Genomic DNA, 21,267 nt, shown 5'->3' with positions numbered 1-21,267 from the left:
ACAGAGTTTCTGAGACGGCGTTCCTGATCCGTTCCCGGCAAAAGCATCACACAGACAGACAAACCCTTTGTTTCCCCCCGCCCCCTTCAGATTTGAAAGTATCTTGTCTCTTCATTGGTCATTTTGGTCAGGTGCCAGCGAAGTTATTTTAGCTTCTTAACTCTTTACAAGGGAAAGGGTTTTGCCTCTGGCCAAAGGGATTTTTTAGCACTGTATACAGAAAGGCGGTTACCCTTCCCTTTATTTTTAGGGCACCAACCATCTCACAGTCCCATGCATTTATCCCTTCCTGTGAGGCAGGGCAGTGCTTTTACTTCCTTTGTAAAGATAGGAAAATGAGGCACACAGAGGCTAAGTGACTTGCCCAAACTCTCACAGGAAGTCTGTGGCAGAGGTGGGAATTGAGCCTGGGTCTCCCAAGTCCCAGACTAACACCCTAACCACTGAACCTTCTCTTTGTACACAGAGAAGCATACCCTGGGTTAGGGAAAGCTTCTCACATCCTCCTTTGCCAGAGAGCTCTTGCCTTGACTAGGGACAGATCCGTTAGGCAACTTGGGCCAATTCATTCGCTAGCCCACACGCCCAGCCCAACTAGCACTGTGGACTACTCTGCCCAGGAACTGGACAGCAATGCCTCATTTCACACAGGCCACCACCACCACACGCCATGGTCCCAGCATTTGAGTCACCACTGTCTTGGGACAGAATCAAGCCAGGTAATGGGATTCGGAGCCCAAGCCATGCAGTGTCCCCAAACTAAGAGTGGGTTTTAGCCTTACCTGTACTATGTCCAGCACCATGCCAGCAGCTACCGTCCCAAACCCGGCCAGCAGGAAAGGGAAGAGGACCTGCAACCCGATGGAGAAGGAGGTCTCCTTGAGAGGGGAGGCAGGCTCAGGGCCCTGATCTGTACTGGTGTCATCGCTCTCGTTGCTCTGGCTGCCGTTCTCCAACAGGGCGTCCTCTTCTCGCACCCCTTTGGCGTTGGCATGGGACTCCAGCACCACCACCTCCACTCCTTCTCCGTCGGGCTCCAAGAACTCCGAGGGCTCCACGAGCTGCTGCCGGTCCGGACTGGCCAGGCAGTCTACGGGCACAGCCAGGATTGGCAGCACCACCCCATTGGTCTGGTGAGCCTCCTTCTGCTCCAGCTTGGAGGACATGCTGAAGGGCAGATGTCCCCCCTGACCCTCAACTTGGCTGGGCTACAGCAGGCAGCTGTCCCAGAAAAGACCTTCTGCCCAGGGCTCAAGCCAATGACCCTTCTTGCATCTAGATGCCACCTCCTTTGTTCTTGCGTGCCTGCCCTTGACTGCAGAGGCTGATCCCCTAGCAGAGATCCCCATCAAGCACAATCCAGAAACGGGAGACACCAACCACCAAGCCAGCAGAGAAGAAGGAGGAGATTCCAGATACAATCCCTTGGCTCTAGTTCTCCTGTTCCCAGAAGAAGGGGCTGTAGAAGCACACGCAGTCTCCCAGATTCTCTTCTTTGGTTCTTCACACTTTAGTGCATCTTCTTCCAACACTCCACATTCCCCCACCCAGCCCAGGCTCCAGCAGCTGGACTTGTGCTCAGTTGCTTTTAAGGCGAAGCAGGGAAAAACATAAAAACATGAAACAAAGTCTTTCAAATCTGGGTGTTATAAAGCAGGATTTTATAAAAAAAAAAGTTTGGGTGGGTGGGGGGAATTTGGGTTCTATCCTTTTAAAAGAATAAATAAAATTCCCCTGATTCCAGCTCTTTGGGTCATTCCAGTTTAATTACTTAGCCAGGCAAGGAACTGGGAGGATCAGAGTTTAAAAATAAAGGACCGCTTGAATGAGCTCTCTTCTTTGGAGCTACAGATCTGCTCTCTTCTTCCCGGGGACCTTGCTTTCAGGGGAAGACAGTGCAGAGAAGTCTTGGTTGGTGTCTGGCAGCTGACAGCACTGGCCTTTTCATGCCTTACAGCCTCTTTTCCCTGCTCTCTGCAGAACAGCTGGGTCACCAGTCAGCTCCAACTGCAGCAATGAGCCTCGGCTGTCCTCCTGTGTAAGGGAATCTCTCACCTAACACCACGTGGCAAGGATGACTCTTAACTAAAGGAACAGGAAGTTCCCAGATAGGGTTACTTGGTGAGCCTAGCTTGTGCTGGCAGGGATGCTGGCATTGAGAGACGGCCTGGCTCACACCCACGCTCCAGGGACTGCTGCACGCTTTCACCTTAAAACAGGAGAGAAACAAGCGATACAAATATTTTATCTAACCTTTCTGCAGTCAGCACAATGGCACATTCATTCAGCAACGCTTCCCTCCCATGCACTGGCCTTCAATGGCTTTACTATTCTGCTCTCCAGAGCTATGCTGCTGAGCTAGTTAACCCTCCCTCACAACTCCTGGCACACACAGCAATGGGACAGTGTCAAATTGGGGGGGCGGGGGAGGGAGAAGAAGAGAGGAGAAATGGGGAGGAGGCACAGCTCACACAGCTTATGTGCGGTGGATGGTCTGCCCTGTTCTGTTCCCCCCACCCAGCCCAGACATCTCCCATCACCTCCTCCCAGCCTGTAAAGTCCTGCTTGGGATGCTCATGCACCAAAGTCATGAGACAGGGTGAACAGATGTGCTCAGTCCAGAGGACAAATACCATTGTTCAGCCATTGAGAGCCACCGTTGCAACGCCAGGCAGCGGATGCGCACACATCCCCAGACGGCTGGCTGCAGGCTCCGGACAGGCCTGACAGCAGAGTGGAACATTTCCCCAGCCGACACGCGGGTCGGCAGCCTCCGAGTTCAAGAGCCAAATTTCCCTGATCCTTTGCAATAAACATAAGAGCAAGCCATAGAGCAGGCGTGGGCAAAATACAGCCCGCAGGCCAGACCCGGCCCATCTAACATTGCTGTCCAGCCTCCTCTGCCCCTCGCGATCTCAGAGTCCGAGCCGCTAAAAGTCCCACGGTGCAGCGAGCACTCAGGCAGGCTGCCTGCCTGCTGTGGCCCCACATCTCTCCCGGAAGCAGCCGGCTACTGCTGACACAACTCTGCGCACCCCAGGAGTGTGTGTGTGGGGGGAGGAAGAGGCAGCTCCACATGCTGCCCCTGCCCCCAGCACCATCCTCACACCGGAAACCAGCCAATGGGAGCTATAGGGGGTGGTGCTTGGGGGTGCGGGCAGCGCACGGAGACCCTGCTGCCCTCCTTCCCCACAAAGGGGCACGCAGAGACGTGCCAGCAGCAGCTGGCTGCAGCTGCTTCTGTGAGCGGCGTGGGGCCACGGCATGCAAGCAGCCTGCCTGAGCCCTGCTGCGCCGCCAGCCGGGAGCCGCCTGTGGTAAGCGCCTCCTGGCCAGAGCCTACACCTCGCACCCCTTCCCGCACCAGGTCAGAACCACCCCCTGCACCCAAACTCCCTCCCAGAGCCCTCACCTTCTCCTGCACCCCAATCCCCCGCCACAGCCCTCCTGCACCCAAACTCCCTCCCAGACCCCACACTCCCTCCATTAATATAGTAGAAATGTGGGGCCTCTGACGACTTACAAAAATTCGTGGAGTGGCCCCCCTGTGAAAATTATTGCCCACCCCTGCCATAGCAGGATACCATGGTTAATGGGCACAGTCCTGAGCAGGCCGGGGTGTGCGCACTGCTGCCCTCTGCTGGACAGAATCACAAGTGCTCCATGGACAAGATGGGCCTTGGACTGCTGGAGAGCTGGAAGGTCAGGGTTCTCTCCCTGCTACTGCAGGACAGCTAAGTAACTTCGTTGTTGTACGAAAACCCCTAGCGAGTACCAAGTTCTACTCAGCGCTGGCTGGGAGCTCAAATACAAACCGAACACCCGCCCTCCTCCCAAGACACAATCTATTAGGTATCATATGCGGAAGGGGGAGTGTGTAATGAGCGAAGGCATTTTACCACACTGAACCATCACTAAGTTTGGAAGGTGAATCCCAGCTTTGCTGAATGGATCTTGCAACGACAGTGCTATGACAAGCCACTCTGCTTGTGAGGCATACCCTGAACACAGGGTACAGTGCTGAGTGCAAAGCTAGTTGGACCCTAAGCCCCCAAGAGGAAAAACCTCACCTGAAACTACAAAGTTTCAACCTGCTACCTTGACAAGTCTTCCCAGTTTAGTGTCCCTTCCGCTGCAGGAATCTTTACTGAGGGTGGAGGAAAGCTCATTCTAAAAACCACCCCCAGTAATAGCATCAATACACTAAGCAGCGGACACTGCTGCTTCGTTAACCACTGCCGTTTAGTGCTTCCTTTTCACACTCCCTCTGACAGACTGATTCAGGCAACAGATCATTTATTATCATTACTAGCCATGACACTGCGCACAGGTCAGCCAGCCTCCGATTCAGGAATCTGAGTAATCCAGCCAGCTCCAGTCCAAATACATGTTTGAGTCACACCTCAAAAAACTCAACTTCTCCCCGCTCACCACCCTGGCTGTTTGGATGACTACGTCTATTACCCACAACCTCCAGTCTAAGAGCGGAACAGGAACTTTCACACACACACACTGTTCATCTTCACTGGGTGTCAAGTTCTCCATGCATTAATCTCCTGCCTCTCTCTAGGTAATACCTAGAGCACCCCACCGATAACACCCCCAATGGCATCGGCAAAACCCTCCTGCCCAGAAGAAATGCCTTTTGAGTCAAGTACCATCTAATATCCACCCCAGCCATATCCCATTCAGACACAATTTTAAAGGGACTTGCCCACCCCCAGTCCATCACCCCCATAGCCTACCCCCCCCCACCCTATCACCCGCAAGGCCCCTGCGGGGAAAGGGTGCATCCAGTCTGGGATTTAGAGGAAAAGCTGGAGACTGACCCATAAGCCTCCTTCCCTAAGGAAAAACAAATGCACTCCCAGGTCACGTTCACCTCTCCGAGGCGCGCGCTATCCTTACCGTACATGCCTTGGCAACCCTGCGAAGGAGAACGCACCCCAGCACCACCCATGCGGAGCCCCACCGAGGGGGGGGTCCTATTATTGGGGCACCCCCAGGGGCGCCGGGGCAATCTGTACAGGGGGGACGCTGAATGAAACCAAACCCTGTATCTCACGGAAACCACGTCAAGCCGGGGGGGCTGCTGCAGCACCCCCCAGCTCCAGCACCTGTGGCCACCCCCGGCGCTCGCAGCAGCCTGAGGAGGAGCCTGACATACCCGCAAGGAGGCTGCATCGAGGGGCGGCTCCTTCACACACCACCCCCGCCAGCGAACTGCGTAAACCCCGCGGAGGCGGCAGGTCTCCCCACCCAAATAAGAGTCCCCAGTGCCAGCAGGAGCGGGCGTGGGGGGGGGTAGGGACGGACCCTGGAACAGGGCAGGGCACATCCCCCCGCGGGTGACCCGCCAGCAGGTTGCACCCCGCGCCCCCCCCCCGGATTGCGCCAGGCTCCCGGCCGGCTGCAGGGACCCCCGCGCCGAGCACTGACCTGCCCTGGGAGCTGCTGCTGCCCCTGCTGCCGGGGCCCGTCCGCCCCCGGCCGCCGTCCCTGCCCCTGCCCCGGCGCGCCCGCCGCTACATCGCCACTGGCCCAGCCTGCGCTCCCGCGAAGCCGCCGCGGCCGCAGCAGGGAGCTTGACATCACCAGCCGCCAATGGGGGCTCGGCGCCTGCGGCTCTGCCCCCTCGTCACTGGACGCCGCCTGCTGACGCAACAGGCAGCCCGCCCCCGGGCCGGCGGAGTGCTCGATTGGCAGCAGCGCTAGCCAACCGAAACGGGGAAAGAGGCCGGGGAGGCGGAGCGAGGGGGGCCTGCCCTCGTCACAGGGAGGCGGGGCTTCATGGCGGAAGGAGCCAATCACGGGCTGCCTGCGAAGCTCGCCGTGCCTGGCTGGTGGCTGCGGGTGCGCACGTGTCTGGCTGTCGCTTCCCCGAGCAGTGTGGTCTGGTCTCTGGGGGTGGGGGCTAGGAGCCCGGACGCCTGGGTTCTCTTCTCAGCCCCAGCGGGTTTGGGAGCCCGGACGCCTGCGTTCTGTTCCGAGCCCCAATGTGGGGGATTTGGGAGCCCGGACTCGTGGGTTATAGTCCCAGTGCTGGGACAGGTATGAGATCTAGTGGTAAAAGCAGGGGCCCTGGGAGGCCTGTCTTCTGGTTGTACTCCCAGTTTGGAGAGTGAGGTGAAGTCTGGGGGTTAGTCCTGGAAGCTGGGACTCCTGGGTTGTAGTCTGGTTCTGCCACTGATAGAAGAATTCTTGGCAGCATCCCTTTACATTTCTAGACCCGAGAGACTGAGGTGATGTTTTGAAGGTAATTGAGAATTTTATTGCAGGATTAAGAGTAGCAGCCGTGTTAGTCTGTATTTGCAAAAAGAAAAGGAGGACTTGTGGCACCTTAGAGACTAACAAATTTATTTGAGCATGAGCTTTCGTAAGCTACAGCTCACTTCTTCAGATGCATTCGGTGGAAAATACAGTGGGGAGATTTATATACATAGAGAACATGAAACAATGGGTGTTACCATACACACTGTAACCAGAGTGATCACTTAAGGTGAGCTATTACCAGCAGGAGAGCGGGGGAACCTTTTGTAGTGATAATCAAGGTGGGCCATTTCCAGCAGTTGACAAGAACGTCTGAGGAAAAGGGGGGGAGGGGAATAAACATGGGGAAACAGTTTTACGTTGTGTAATGACCCATCCACTCCCAGTCTTTATTCAAGCCTAAGTTAACTGTGTCTAGTTTGCAAATTAGTTCCAATTCAGCAGTCTCTCGTTGGAGTCTGTTTTTGAAGTTTTTTTGTTGAAGAATTGCAACTTTTAGGTCTGTAATCAAGTGACCAAAGAGATTAAAGTGTTCTCCAACTGGTTTTTGAATGTTATAATTCTTGACGTCTGATTTGTGTCCATTATTCTTTTATGCAGAGACTGTCTAGTTTGATCAATGTATATGGCAGAGGGGCATTGCTGGCACACATCACATTGGTAGATGTGCAGGTGAACGAGCCTCTGATAGTATGGCTGATGTGATTAGGCCCTATGATGGTGTCCCTTGAATAGATATGTGGACACAGTTGGCAACGGGCTTTGTTGCAAGGATAGGTTCTTGGGTTAGTGGTTCTGTGGTGTGGTGTGTGGTTGCTGGTGAGTATTTGCTTTAGTTTGGGGGGCTGTCTGTAAGCAAGGACTGGCCTGTCTCCCAAGATCTGTGAGAGCGATGGGTCGTCCCTCAGGATAGGTTGTAGATCCTTGATGATGCGTTGGAGAGGTTTTAGTTGGGGGCTGAAGGTGATGGCTAGTGGCGTTCTGTTATTTTCTTTGTTGGGCCTGTCATGTAAGTAGGTGACTTCTGGGTACTCTTCTGGCTCTGTCAATCTGCTACCTGATCACTCTCGTTACAGTGTGTATGGTAACACCCATTGTTTCATGTTCACTATGTGTATAAATCTCCGCACTGTATTTTCCACTGAATGCATCCGATGAAGTGAGCTGTAGCTCATGAAAGCTTATGCTCAAATAGATTTGTTAGTCTCTAAGGTGCCACTAGTACTTCTTTTCTTATTGCAGGATTAGTCAGTGCTTGGTGTGCCATCTGGGCCCCACGCAGAACAAGGGTCAACAGTAAACAGGGGTCATGACTGCACTGTTACATCCCAGAAAACAGAATTATTACAATCATACTTTATCCCTACATCGCACCTTTCTCTTCAATAGATCAGTGCACTTTTCAAACGTTAATTAATAAGGCATGGGATATTGTCACTGGTATCTCTGTTTCCCAGAGGAGGAAACTGAGGTGAAGCCAGCAGTAGAATCCATCTCTCCTGACTTCCAGCCCCATGCCATAACCCCAAGCCCATATATTGCTCTTCGATAGCTCTTTACATATAGGAATCTCAACATGCTTTACAAACGTTAATTAATTAAGTCTCCAAAGACTTGTACCAGGAAGGTATTAGGTTTATTATCCCCATTTTATAAAGGGCTATGGTGATGAGCCACTGATAGGTGACACAGCCCCATGGCCACTGAACAATTGTTAGTGGCAGAGTTGAGAATAGAACCCACCTATCTAAGATATGGTCTACATGCATTTTTTAAATGGTATAACTATTTCAGTTAGGGCTGTCATTTGCTAGTGATAAAACCACAAGTGCGGATGCAGTTATATAGGCAAAAAGATGCCCTATACCAGTATAAAGTATTCCCATTCCTATATGGGAATAGCTATACCAGTATAAAGCCCTTTCCACTGGTATAACGACATCCACACTAGGGCAATCATATTGCTTTAACTGTACTGTGGTAGTTAGAGCAGTACAATGCATGGTGTAGACAAGGCCTTCTAGACTAAGCTCTTCAGGGCAGGGACTGTCTTATGTTTGTCCAGGGCCCAGCATGATGGGGCTGAAGACCTTTGGCACTACTGCAATGAAATAATAATAATGAGTCCTGGCTTCCTGGCAAAGTCACTGAGAAGGGAAAGCATCACTTATCTTACAAGTTTGTTAATGCTGTATTTGTGCTACGAATCCTCATGGAGAAGTTGAGAGAAAAGAGATGGCAACTGGCTATGGACTTTGTGGACCCGGAGAAGGCGTACAGTCATGTACCAAGAGAATTAATTGGGTGGAGTTTGTGATGGAAAGGTGTGCCAGAAAGCTATGTCCAGCTTATCCAGGATAGGTATGATGGAATGACTACTGTCGTCCAGACTAAATAGGGCTGCAGTACAGAATTAACAGTAAACATTGGCCTGCATCAGCGCTCAGCGTCAAACCCCTTCTTGTTTGCAATTGTCATGGATATGATAAGTGAGAATATATGAAGGCAGCTGCCTTGGAACTTGCTGTTCTCTGCTAACTTAGTGATAGGTGCAGAAGATGGTGAGACCTTGGGAGCCAATTTGAACAGTGGCGACATAGTTTTGAGTGGGCTGGATTTAGCGTGAATGATGATAGACCAAGGCTATGATCACTGAGGAAGGCGAACTCACCATGAAGGATATCACAGGCAGAAACCTTAGAAGAAGATTGAAAGACTTTAAATACCTCGGATCAATGGTTGCTGCTGCTGATGCCCTCCTGAGTGATGCCTGGCATTGTACTAAGCTTTGTGGGGCAAGTGGTGGGAGCTGACTTCAGTTGTCTGTGACAAAAAGAAGCCAATATAGTTAAAAGATAGAGGGTATAAAATTGTAATGTGACCCATCTTAATGGAACGGAGACTTAGCTAGCCACAAGAAAGAAAGTCAGTGTGCTCTCCACCACAGAGTTGAAGTTACTGAGATGGTCAAATGGTTGGACACTCCATGTTAGGATATGAAATGGAATTTTAAGGGGCCTAATGCAGTTTGTTCCAATAGAAGACAAGTTGAGGGAGGTTAGGCTACCTTGGTAAGGGTTATCCACTGGAGAGCGGAAAGCTGTATCGGTAGGATGGCTCTTGCAATAATTGTGGATGGAAGATGACCAAGGGGAAGACCAACGATTTGGTATGTGGACTGGATATCAGTAGACCTCAGAGAGGCCAATCTGCACGACAGCCTGGCCTATGTTCATGAGTTTTGTATGAAGGCTATAAAAATCTCCAATCCTGAACAGGGAAGTGGCATGAAAGAAGAAGTAGTCCTGACTTCCACTCCTTGGCTCCATCCACCAGACCCCATTGATTCTGTCAAGTATAGCTGCAAAGGGGAAAATGTACTGATAAGGAGATACATGTTCTCATTCCCAAATCCTGTTTATGGCAAACTCCCTCCTCCCCCTGACAAAAATACACCAAATGCAGTAATTCCTGCAGCTGAGAACTCATTACTCACTGCTCTATAGGATTCAATTTCTCTGAATGAAACCAGCTTCTCTGATTCAGACAGGGTTTTGTTTTTTTTTAAACTCACCAGTGGAACTTTTGACCAGCTGTTATTTTTCCTTCCTGCCTTTCCTTTCCTCCCAGGAAATGGTCAACGGCAAGTTACTACCTAGAACTGATTACGTGATCCCAGGCTTGGTGCCTTAGAGACAGGTCCTGAACCAATGGCTTCTGCAGCACACTAGTGCAAGGGCGAGGGAGAGGAAAGGACGGGGGCAGGGGTGCAACACAGGAACTGCTTCTGGTCTGCTTCCCCACCACACACAGAGTGAGTCAAATGTTATTGAAGCTAATGACCTCATCTCTTAAAATAAAGAAAACAAGGCCGTCAAGGTTGTGGAGCAAGGAGAGGCGTTCTGATGGAGACCTCTAAAGAGTTATGTTTTGTGTTATTTAACCCCTCTGTGCTCAGAGAATTACAAGGAGTTGTTTTTCTTTTAGTATTTGGGATGGTTGTTTTGGAAGGGCACAGTGAATCGGACACACTTGAAAGTGAGATTGGTATTAATTAAGCACCATGCTGTCCGGTGTCAGGTAAGCTTTTCCCACAGCGCTCCACTGATGAAGGTCGATCTTGATACAGGTACCTATGCACCGCTCCACCCATGCACCTTGGTCCCAGCACTTAATTCACATTGCCACTGAAGCCTCGCTCGCAGCTCTGCCAGTGCACCTCAATTCCAATTTTTAACACCTATTGTTATTCCAGCGGGGGTTCCTGCACACAGCTCTGCTGATGCACCCATGGTCTGAACAGAGAACAATGGATTCTGATCAGGTCAGAAAACATACAACGGATGCCTTGCCTATATATATATATATATATTTTTTTAGTCTAACCTGTGGTAAGTTGGCAGTTACTGTGGGCCCTAGATAGCCACCTAATCTACCTATCTACTTTTTTTTATAGTGCTCATCCTCATGATATCTGGAATCTGATATGAAGACCGAGGAGACTTTGGAAGGTCAGATCTTTAGTTGGTATAAATCGGCATAGCTCCGTTGATCACAATGGAGTGATCACAGTAGAACTACACCGATTTACACCAGGTGAGGATCTCACCCATTAGCTCTTTGCTGATCTCCAAACTTGCTGACCCTGGTCAACTCCTGTTTTCTTGATTGCTCTGCCAGACTCATGTGAAGTGGTGATCTGTCCTCTCTCTCTCTCTCTCTCACTCTCTCTTTTTTTTTTTTTTTAAAAAGAGCAATGGCATTGAATAAAAACCTGAATCCCAATATCCATGAGCTGTGGGGAAGTTCAGCCCTGGATTCAGATCTGGTTTTGCAGTTTGGGCCCACCCCACCATTTTAGGAAAGTGCCACTCCCACACTGCATGAAAAATGAAGTCTGCGGTTTAAACTTTGCACATGAGTTTGCCCCAGCTTTACAAAGATCCACATAGGATTTATGTTCGCTTTGTTAATCTGGAAAGAGTAGTGGAAGAGTGGGTGTACACTGTCATTTTGAAAATCAGCTGCATGACGCATGGAAACAGTGTAATCTATCAACATGGCAGTTAATGTAAATGTTAATATAAATCTATATTGGCTGAGAATGCACCCGCCTTGTTTTGCTCTGTGCCCAAGATTTGGGAAGCATGTCGCTGCCAAGAGAGGTGTGTGTGGCTCGGGGAGTTAGCAGTATATGTACAGTGTATACATTTCTTTTCCATGCAGTGCTTGAATGACCAAATGAGGAGCAGGGAAGGAACTCAGCAGCTTATCCTGGAGGTGGCAAAGACAGCTGGTGGCATTTACAATCCTGCTCTCATTGACAGTGAGGAGGAAAATACAGCATTGCTGGTGCCACTGAAAGGGGAATTTGCCCCATGTCTTAGACACAGGACAGAATCAAAACCCTACATCCAAATATCCCTGAACACTGGGAATGCCATACATTGGAGCCAAACTTCACAGGTGAGCCCCATGTGTCCACTGAAGTCAAAGGGAATTTTGCCTTTAAATACACTGGAATCAGAGTTCTCTCTATGCACTTATCTGAGCACCATTACCCTAATAATCTCTCAACACACATCAGAGGTAGGGAAGTATTATTCCCATTTTTGTTGATGTGGGAACAGAAACACAGAGGAACTAAGGCCCAGACCCTCCCAAGTATTTAGACTCTTAATTTCCATTGAAATCAATGGAAGTCAGGAGCTTCAGTACCTTTGAGGATCTGGGTCTAAGTGACACAGGAGGTCTGTGGTGGAGCAGGAACTTGAACCTAGGTTTCCTGTGTAGAGTGACCGGCTACTTCCTCTTCCTCCCTTGTCTTGTCAGCCAGCCATATCAAACCTCCAGCTCTAAACTCTGGATGGGAGGGGATGCAGGTCCACTTTCCAGCCCCCTCTCTGTGTAAGACAAAGCTGAGTTCTATTTTATGCTCCCTCCCTTAGGGAACTGATTCAGAATTGCTTCCTTCGCAGTCATGTTACAAAATGAATCAGTGTTTAATGGAACAATAAAAAGAAAATGAAAATATCAAACCGTCTGGATTTATTTCAGCTAAAATGACACCATGCCAGATTTTCTAACCTTCTATAGCAAAGCACTGAGGCCCTTGGCAAAGACTTCACTCCTTGGGGCCTGCAAGTGCTAGAGCCAAATCCTCAGCAGGTGTAAATCATCAGAGCCCTGGATCAGTAGTAATCCTTCAATAACCAGTTCCCATTGACTTCAGCGGGGGCCGTGGGTGCTCGCTCACCACCCTGCCATTGCACTCAAAATCACAATGCATAGAAGTGCAAGATCAGGCCAATTAGTTAATCCTCACAACCCCTCCACCCCGCTGTGAGGGAGGGGAGTATGAATCCCATTGTACAACTGGGGAAAGTGAGGCACAGACAGGCCAAGTCGTCCCCAAAGCCACATCGTAAATTCATCCTAGAATTGGGAATAGAACCCAGGAGTCCTGACTCCTGCTTTGATGCCTTGGCCACAAGATCATCTTACTTCTTTTGTTCAAGAGAACCTGACTTTTAGGACTCTCTTTGTTTACCCCTTATCTAGGCCTTACAGGTTTTGAAAATCCATGTGCTCTGAATGCTTGCCCTCCCCACCGAACACAAAAACAACACACACAGAAGTGTGACCTTGTTTATTAACAGCCAGGCCAGCTGCATGCTCAGGAAGTGGAAGCATGAAGGAAAAAACTCCTGAGATGAGAAAACAGAAATAGATAAAGTCCAAAACGGCTGCACTGATGTGCAGAGATCACACAAGCAGGAGGATGAAAGGGCAGGAAATGGGTTTCCAGTTGCAGGGCAGCAGGTACAAAAGGCAGCAAAATGCTTTGGAAAGGAAACAATTTACAATCTGGCCACACTGGATCTCAGAAGATTAAGCCCGTGCATTTTACACCAGCCACATAATTTTTATCAGTACTAAACTGTTGACACTGGAGAACTGCATTGTGCAGGAGCTTAGTAATGGCCTATGGACTTGTTAGCTACTAATTGGATCAAAATGGAGGGTCCATTATGCTGGATGCTTTAGGAACAAACAGAAAGAAAGTCCCTGCTGTGAAGATCTAAAAGGCTAAATAAACAAGATGGAAAAAGGGTAGGTAGCAGAAAGGAAGTATAATTATCCCCATTTCACAGATGGGGAACTGAGGCTCAGATGCTCAAAGGTACCTAATTCCCAGGCCTCTGAGGTGTGCAATTCCCAGGTCTTTGAAGATTTGGGACAGAAAGATTTAGTGAGTTGACCAGGGTCACACAGGAAACCTGTAGCAGAGAGATGGTTTAAACCTGCATCTCTTGTGTCTTAGTTCAGGGCCGTAGTCACAAGACCCTCCTACAGTTCCAAGTCACCAGACTGAATACAGCCTGGGCTGACAGTGACTGAGAATTCTGGTCAATCGAGAGCTGGGTGTGGAAGGAGGGTGCTAGAGCTCAGTCTAAATCTTTGTGGGCCAGGTGTCTATATCACGAACAAACCCCACTGTGGTTAGCACAAAACTGGCAGTCTCAGCAGGGCTGAATGGGCCATGGAGCCTGAATTACCCCTAGATGGGTCACTCCAGGACAGGGTCAATTCACATGGGCAGGAAGCATAGTATGATGTGTGCCCTATTCTGCAGAAAAACACTGGACTTGGGGGCTGGGTTCACCAGCTCGCAACGCAAAGGGGAGCACCAAGCAACTTTTCTTTGCAGAGGGGTTGGTTGGGATGTGACTGCCCAGTGCTGGTGTATCCAGCTTTGACCCACGTGCTGCGCAGGGCGTGACGAATACAGTTAAGCATCTCCCACGCAATTGTCCAGTGCTTTCCCCTGCGCTGAAGCATCTGGGCAGAGCACAGCGGGAAGGGCCCTCACTTCCTGTGTTCCGTGAAGCCAGGGGTTCCTGTGTCAACAGCTGCTGACTTGGCAACCAAGTGGCCACCTGTTGCGTAGAAATTGAGGACATGCTTAACATTTCTTCGCCTCAATCTGAATGCAGCCTGAGAGCTCGTTTAGATTCATAAAATGGGCTGGAAACAGAATGTTATCACAGGAGAACTCACAGGCCTGATCGGGGATGACTGGGTGGGGGAGCTGATATTAATGAGCCTGGAAATAACAGCAGTGCTGTTCAATCCCTCTTATCCCACCCACTGGATGGGGCTGCTACCTCCCCACAAAGGCCCCAAGGAGCAGTACTGGATTAACCTTTTGTGATGCCCTGGGTCAGCACCAAGGATGTAGATAATGAGAGCACCCAGAACGGTAATAATAAGGATGAAGAACCCATGAGCTTTGGAAAGGATATAAACTCTCCTGCTTCAGAGTAAAAGCCCACTAATGGGGGTCAGGATGAAACTTCCCCTGAGTGCAGGTTATCCCATAGCTATCTCCTGGGCTTTGCGCATCTTCCTCTGAAGCAGCTGGTGCTGACCTCTGTCAGAGACAGGAGGCTGCATTGCATAGTGTGATCTGGTATAGAAATTTCTTTGTGCTTATTCTGCTCTCCTTCTTTGGTCTGCTCCACATAAGAGCAAGGTATGAAAATAACCTGTCCCACCCTTTGCATCATGAGCCAAATGGGTAGCTAGCATCCAGTTAGCCACATGGTTACCACTTAGTCATGCTCTCGGTTGTGGAGCAGCCAAGGACCGGTCTGCGCTACAAGCTGGAGCTGGCTTGTTAGATACCAAGTTAGCATGTGACCAGATTATCACCAGGTTCCTTGACATGCTTGTATGTATAATGCAAGTTTGGGACACTGTCTCCAAGAGACGTTTGTGAGCATCCCCTGGGCTGTAACAAAGCACAACGGAGTTGGAGAAAAAGCACGATGGAAACTGTATGAAAAGCTGCCAGTGTCATCTTTGGTGGCTTGGATGTTGACTCTCACGTCCCATCGCCCCAGGCAATCCATCATTGCTGAAGAGTGCTTATTCTTTCTACTCCTCCCTGCTTTAACCGCCCCTGAATGCGGTCATTTTCCTTCCTGCTGAGAACTGGACATAGCTTCCTCTGGAGCCCGTCATCACCGCTCTTAAATCAGTCATAGGGGTCTCTATTAAATAACGCAGGGCACTCCCTTCCCCACCATGCTGAGCTCATTATCTCTGCAGCCCCTGCTGTCCCGGGGAAGCCATGAGACTGGAAAATGAACCCAAGTCTCCCACACAGCAGCGTGGTGCAGGCGGGGCATATGCCTGGCTGTGTAATTGAAAAAATTTCCCTGGGAGAGTATTTCTGATGGCCATTAGCAGGATTTCTGCTCCATAGGAGGCCCTGTTGTTAACACCCTGCTAGCTCTCGGCATCTCATTGACCGCACTGCAGAAGAAAGCCTAGCGGACACGACAGCATGGTTACTTTGGGAGATTATATGTAGAGCGTGAGTAGCAGGGACAATGGATCAGTTAGTGGCTATAAACATTTCAGATTTCTAGCTCAGCTATATCCCTGAATGGCAGAACTGGCATAGCAGGAAGGAGTGCAGATCAGGACTGAAGTGCATTGGCAAGAATTCATATGGGGAGCTGTGATGGGGTGTTTACCCCACACACAGTGAGAAAGGTTAATATGGATCTAAGAAGTCAATTAAGCTGCCTGTTTGAACATGGAGGATAGGCCAGGCTGAACCTGTACCAGATGACTGGCACATAGCTAATGTGATGCCGATTTTTTAAAAGGGCACCAGATGCAATCCTGACAACTCCTGGCCGATAAGCCTAACTTCAATACCAGGCACGTTGGTTGGAGCTATAGTAAAGAACAGAATTATCAGACACAGAGATGAACACGATTTGTTGGGGAAGAGTCAACACGGCTTTTGTAAAGGGAAATCAGGCCTCACCAATTTGTTAAATTTCTTTGCGGGGGCATCAACAGGCATGTGGATACGGATGATCCAGTGAATATAGTGTACTTGGACTTTGAGGAAGCCTTTGATGAGGCTCTTAAGCAAATAAGGAGTCATGGGATAAAAGGGTGTGATGGGGGTGTACCCTCACACAGGCCCTGAAGGGGTTAATGTGGGCCCGAGAGGACAATTAGGGTACCTCCATGGATCTGGAGAGCCAGGCCTAAGTGAACAAGAATCCCAGCTGGGCAGGAGTAGGCAGGATTATAAATCTAGGAAGTTTGCAGGAGAAAGGGGCTGCCTGGAGAGATTTTGCAGTCCATTTCTGGGAGCAGAAAGGAGGGGAGGAGAAAACCCAAGAGGGAAAATAAGCCCCGGGGTTCTAACCCTAGAAGAAGGCCTCAGAGGTGTCTTACGAAAAGGAAGCCTGAGGGGGCTAGGTAGGAGGAAGCTGAGGGAAATAGCAGTAAGGGGTAGGACTGTGCAGACCGTGGCTGCTTGTTATAGGGTCTCTGTGCCGCAGCTCACTGTAGAAAGTGGGCCTGGGTTCTCTATCAACTGCTGGGAATCGCAGGAGCATTGGAGATGCCAACTGGACACTGGTCTGGAGAGACCATGTTACCCCATGTAGTGATCCCTCCGCTCTCGGAGGGAGGCCACTTTGTATGGCTGCGTCTGGTAACGAACAGCCTATTGGCAGTCAGTGGCTCTGGCAGGCAGAGCAGGAAGCCGTCCCTAGGCCAAGCTTCTGGGCTAGGGCAGGTGGCAATGGCAGTCATGGGCTCTGGCCCTCAGGGCAGGGAGCAGACTTTTGCCTAAGCCTCCCGGCTAAGGCAGCCAGCAAACACCGTCTGGGCCCACAGTCTCCCGGCTGGGGCAAGCCACAAATAAAGCACAGGCCTTCTGGCCTAGGGGTGAATAGGCCACCACCCCAGGGGTGGTGCTGGCAACAGGGGGACCCAGGCCCCCCCGATTCCACCGGTCTCAGCCCGGAGCCCTGACAGTGGCAGACGGTTCTGCCACTGGGTCAGCAGGGATCCCACCAGAATACGCGGTGTCATGCTCTGGCAGCAAAACCGGACTAGAGTCTGGTTTCCCTGGGCTACTTCCTACCGCAGTCTGGGTGTGGGGCTCTGTATTCCCAGGGTCCGCCGTCGTCTCAGCGTACGCGGCTGACGGCAGTCTGGGCAATTCCTCGCACGGGTCGGTGGTCTCTGGGGGCCAGGCGCTGCACCGCACAGTGTCAGCTCCGGAGCCCTGCAGCAGGCTGGAGACACGGGCCTCGTCCTGTGGTAACAGCCCAAGTGAGCTGCAGGGCCAGCCCTTTATACTTCCTACCATGCCCCTCTGCTTCCGGCACGGGGGCTGATTCAGAGACGCCAACTGGACAGCTGGTCTGGAGAGACAATGTTACCCTGTGTAGTGGTCCCTTGGCTCAGGCTTGGAGGGAGGTCACTCTGCCTCACGACACCCCAGAAGGGGAGGACTATCTTTGACCTGGCCGGAGTGCTGAGTCATGAAGAGGGAGCACCCCGAGCCGTGAAGAAAGAGAAAGGGGTCACAGCTTGAGTAACTGGCTGAAGACCTGGTGAAAGCTGATCCCCAGAGCACGACAAGGAGGTGTCACCTATGGTGAGTGAACCCTTTCACAGAGGGAAGGCCCTCGCGTGGGTCAGTAGCTGGCTAGGAAAAAAGGGAGGAATAAATGTTAAGTTTCCACAGTGGGGAGAGGTAAATAGCAGGGTTCCCCAAAGATCTGTACTGGGACCTGTGTTGTTTAATATACTGATAAATGATAAGGAAAAGGGGGTAAACTGTGAGGTGGCAAAGTTTGCAGCCGGTACAAAATGATTCAAGGTAGTTAAATCCAACGCTGACGGCAAAGAGCTACAAAGGGACCTCACCAAACTGGGTGACTGGGCAACAAAATGGCAGATGAAATTCAGTGTTGATAAATGCAAAGTAATGCACATTGGAAAACATAATCCCAACTATACATAAAAAATGATGGGGTCTAAGTTAGCTGTTACCACTCAAGAAAGAGATCCTGGAGTAGCGGATAGTTCTCTGAAAATATTTCTATGACGCTGTGGCCCTGGAAGGGGCAGGACTCTGCAAAGTGGACTGGTCAGAGAACCAGGACTCTCCTACAGTTGGAGTAGGCCAAAAGACAGCTGGGGAAACTGAGGCAAAAGTTGCTGCAGCACCACAGCCATCCAGGAGGGGGCATGTTGGGCTGGCAACTTTTCCACAGGCCCCATGCTCTAGAACAGGAGTGTCAAAGACCAGAACTGAAGGGCACTAGCAGAGCTGTGTGTGTGGAATCCTTCTCTAGAATAGCAGGGATGCTGCATGTCAGAATTGAGGATCCCTGGCAGAGCTGTGAGGCGAACCCAGCTCTAAGATAGCAAGGGATGCTGCATGCTGGGATTGAGGGGCCTTGGCTAAGCTGAGAGGGGAAGTTCCCACAGTATCTGCATGAAAAAATGGTTTCACAAGCTCTACAATCTTAAAAGAAAAAAGAAAAGGCAAGAGAAGGCAAAAGAGGAGCGAAGAATGCAAGATGGCTGGAGGAAATGCTTTTGTAAATACTCTGTTCCTGCTGCTCCTCTCACTCAACACTTGACAGTCATGAACAATCATCGAGGGCTCAAAATAAACCTGGCCCCTTTAAACAGAAGCCGGTAACAGAGCTTTCTTTAGAAAATGCAGATGTGGAATTTGGCCTTTCCTTTGCGGTGCTGCAGTTCAGCCCTGTATGCTCTGGCGTGATCCAGGCCCTGCTTGGCTGCTGCCTACCTGATGGCTGGTGGGGTTAGACAACCATAGGCATGTTCATGTTCACTTTCGTAACTATTGTCAGAGGATTGTGAGCTTCATGCACAGGGGTGGGGGATAGGGAGGAAGGACAGAGCAAAGCTGAATACAATAGGGAGAGGAAAACTTCTCCACATACATAAGAGGATCATAGTAGTTCATGATGTAGTGAAACTGAGTCCAAGCTACGAAGTTCAGATCCAGAGCAGAAGTTTCCCAAAGTTCATGTGTACTTGGATCAGGAGTTCTGGCTTAGGCCCATTTCTCTACTGGATGATAGTCTGTTGCTCTGCAGAAACAGAACATAGTATTTCAGTAGAGCATGTAAGAGAATGAAGCCATACGATCTGGCTAGGTTTCTATACTGCGTTCCGTGACATAAAAAAAATTACTTACCCATGTCAGGCTACATTTGATCTTTACAAAGAAGGCCAATGCATCATCCTTACACGGCACTTTATGCATTACCTTCGATCTTAAATACCATTTAAATGGGAGGCATTTTAGGAGACATATAACGAGCCTATGGGAAAGACTGTATGGGACAGGGTGATTGATAAGCTATTCTGTAGGGAGAGATGTATAGCTATCAGGGTGATGTGTAACCCTGTAAAAACCTAGACAGGTTAGCGAGACATGACAGCCAACAGTGGCACTAGGGGGAAGGAGAATAGGTGCAGGGGAGCCCTGACTGATGGGGGAAACCCCACGCTCACCATAAAAAGCAGCTCAGTTAGGAAGTGGGGCAGCTGGAGCAATGGGTTAATACTGCAGGCTTGTACCACTAGAGACCTCAGGTTAAAGCCTACTGAAAGCACCTGAGTGTGGAGGTATCAAGTTGTGTCTCTGAACCTTTATCCAGGACAGACACTGCACAATCCCAGCTGTGGCTCTGGGCTGGAGAAGCAGGGCCAAAATGAGGCTCAGACCTGAGGTGCACTGGCAGAACGGTGTGGCAGACGTTCACCCAGCGCCTGCCACAACCAGCCCTGCCTGCCAGTGCTATTTGCCCTTCACTTCTCCTCACAGTGAAATGCGCTTAACTGAATCTCATTTAAAGACATAACCCTGCATCAAGGCAGAGGGAAGCGAGGTTTGTGTGGTAGCCAGACACTACAAAATGTAAAGGACATTTTGCCTGCCTTGCTTCCAGCAGGGCCCTTTTGCTCAGATTTCTACAGGCAACAGGGGGCAAACCCCTCTTTTCAGACCATAGTATTTGTTTGTACAACAATGTAATCTGAGTTAGGGTTATGCAAACCTGTAGCACTCACTTTGTTTATGCCATGCCAAGGCAAGAGGCTGAACTTTCAGGGCAGAGACCATTGCCGGGGCCTGTCAGAGGCCCACTTTTGGGGGTGGGGGAAGAGGGAGGGAATGGGGTGTGCTACACTTGTATTAATTTTGTTGTTACAATGGGTGCAGGATTAATGACATTATAGTATATGGAGAGGAGTTACACGGAGGACAGACGACTTGAGTGAGTTCCTACCCAACCTTATATATTGCAGTATGTCATGCCACAGACACAAGTAATTTGGGGCACTTAAAAATGAGTTAATGTAACTAAACACAACAAATACTTGAAAGTAATCTACACACCTCATTATACCGGCTTTACTTCATTGTATCATCTTATAGTAGAGGGCATTTACTCCTGATGTGTGCTAGCGGGAAAGGGGAATTGGAGCTAGTGTTTTCACATTGTTAGACCATGGGACTGCTCTGTTTTCACTTCACCATGGAACCTTGGGTGAGTCATTTAGGCCCTGATCCTGCAAAGCACTTGAGTCCCTGCTCAAAGTACAGGAGAAATTCTACTGGCATCAGCAGGGATAGGGTTAGTCCACTGCCTAAGTGCATTGTTGAACGGGAGTCTTAGTCTCTGTATCTAAATTGTCCCATCTGTACCCTGGGAAATAACTCCCCTTACCTAACTTTGAAAGGGGCGTTATGAGACTAAATTAGCTCTTTGTAACTCATCCGGAGGTACTTAGCTGAAAGATGGCCCCCGTGCCAGGCAATATATTATTCTTATCTCCATATACATGTGTAAAGCCCTTAGCATCAATAACTAATGTTTATTATATTCATATTTATATCCTAAAGAATCATCTATAAACTCTAGTACTTATACGCCTACATTTAATCATAGAATCATAGAATATCAGAGTTGGAAGGGACCTCAGGAGATCATCTAGTCCAAGCACCTGCTCAAAGCAGGACCAATCCCCAATTTTTTTTTTGCCTCAGATCCCTAAATGGCCCCCTCAAGGTTTGAACTCATGGTTGCACAGCTCCTAAACCATCATTAAAGAGAGACAGGAGGA

General features: G+C 49.9%; 1 protein-coding gene across 1 annotated transcript in view; it reads right to left on the bottom strand.

Moving 5' to 3' along the window:
• The window catches only part of SLC41A1 (solute carrier family 41 member 1), a 30,432-nt gene extending 24,903 nt beyond the window's left edge, over positions 1–5,529 (bottom strand). The window contains exons 1-2 of the mRNA XM_074936082.1: positions 5,440–5,529; positions 783–2,209 (exon numbers count right to left, since the gene is read on the bottom strand). Of these exons, the coding sequence (XP_074792183.1) occupies positions 783–1,166 (384 nt within the window). The 5' untranslated portion in view covers positions 1,167–2,209; positions 5,440–5,529. The remainder of the gene's footprint in view (positions 1–782; positions 2,210–5,439) is intronic.
• Between the last annotated feature and the right edge of the window lie 15,738 nt (positions 5,530–21,267).

This window comes from Natator depressus, chromosome 21 (genome assembly GCF_965152275.1).
Source record: "Natator depressus isolate rNatDep1 chromosome 21, rNatDep2.hap1, whole genome shotgun sequence".
Lineage (NCBI taxonomy): Eukaryota > Metazoa > Chordata > Testudines > Cheloniidae > Natator > Natator depressus.
Note: the sequence above shows the minus strand (reverse complement) of the source record. Positions and strands in the feature narration are given on the sequence as shown.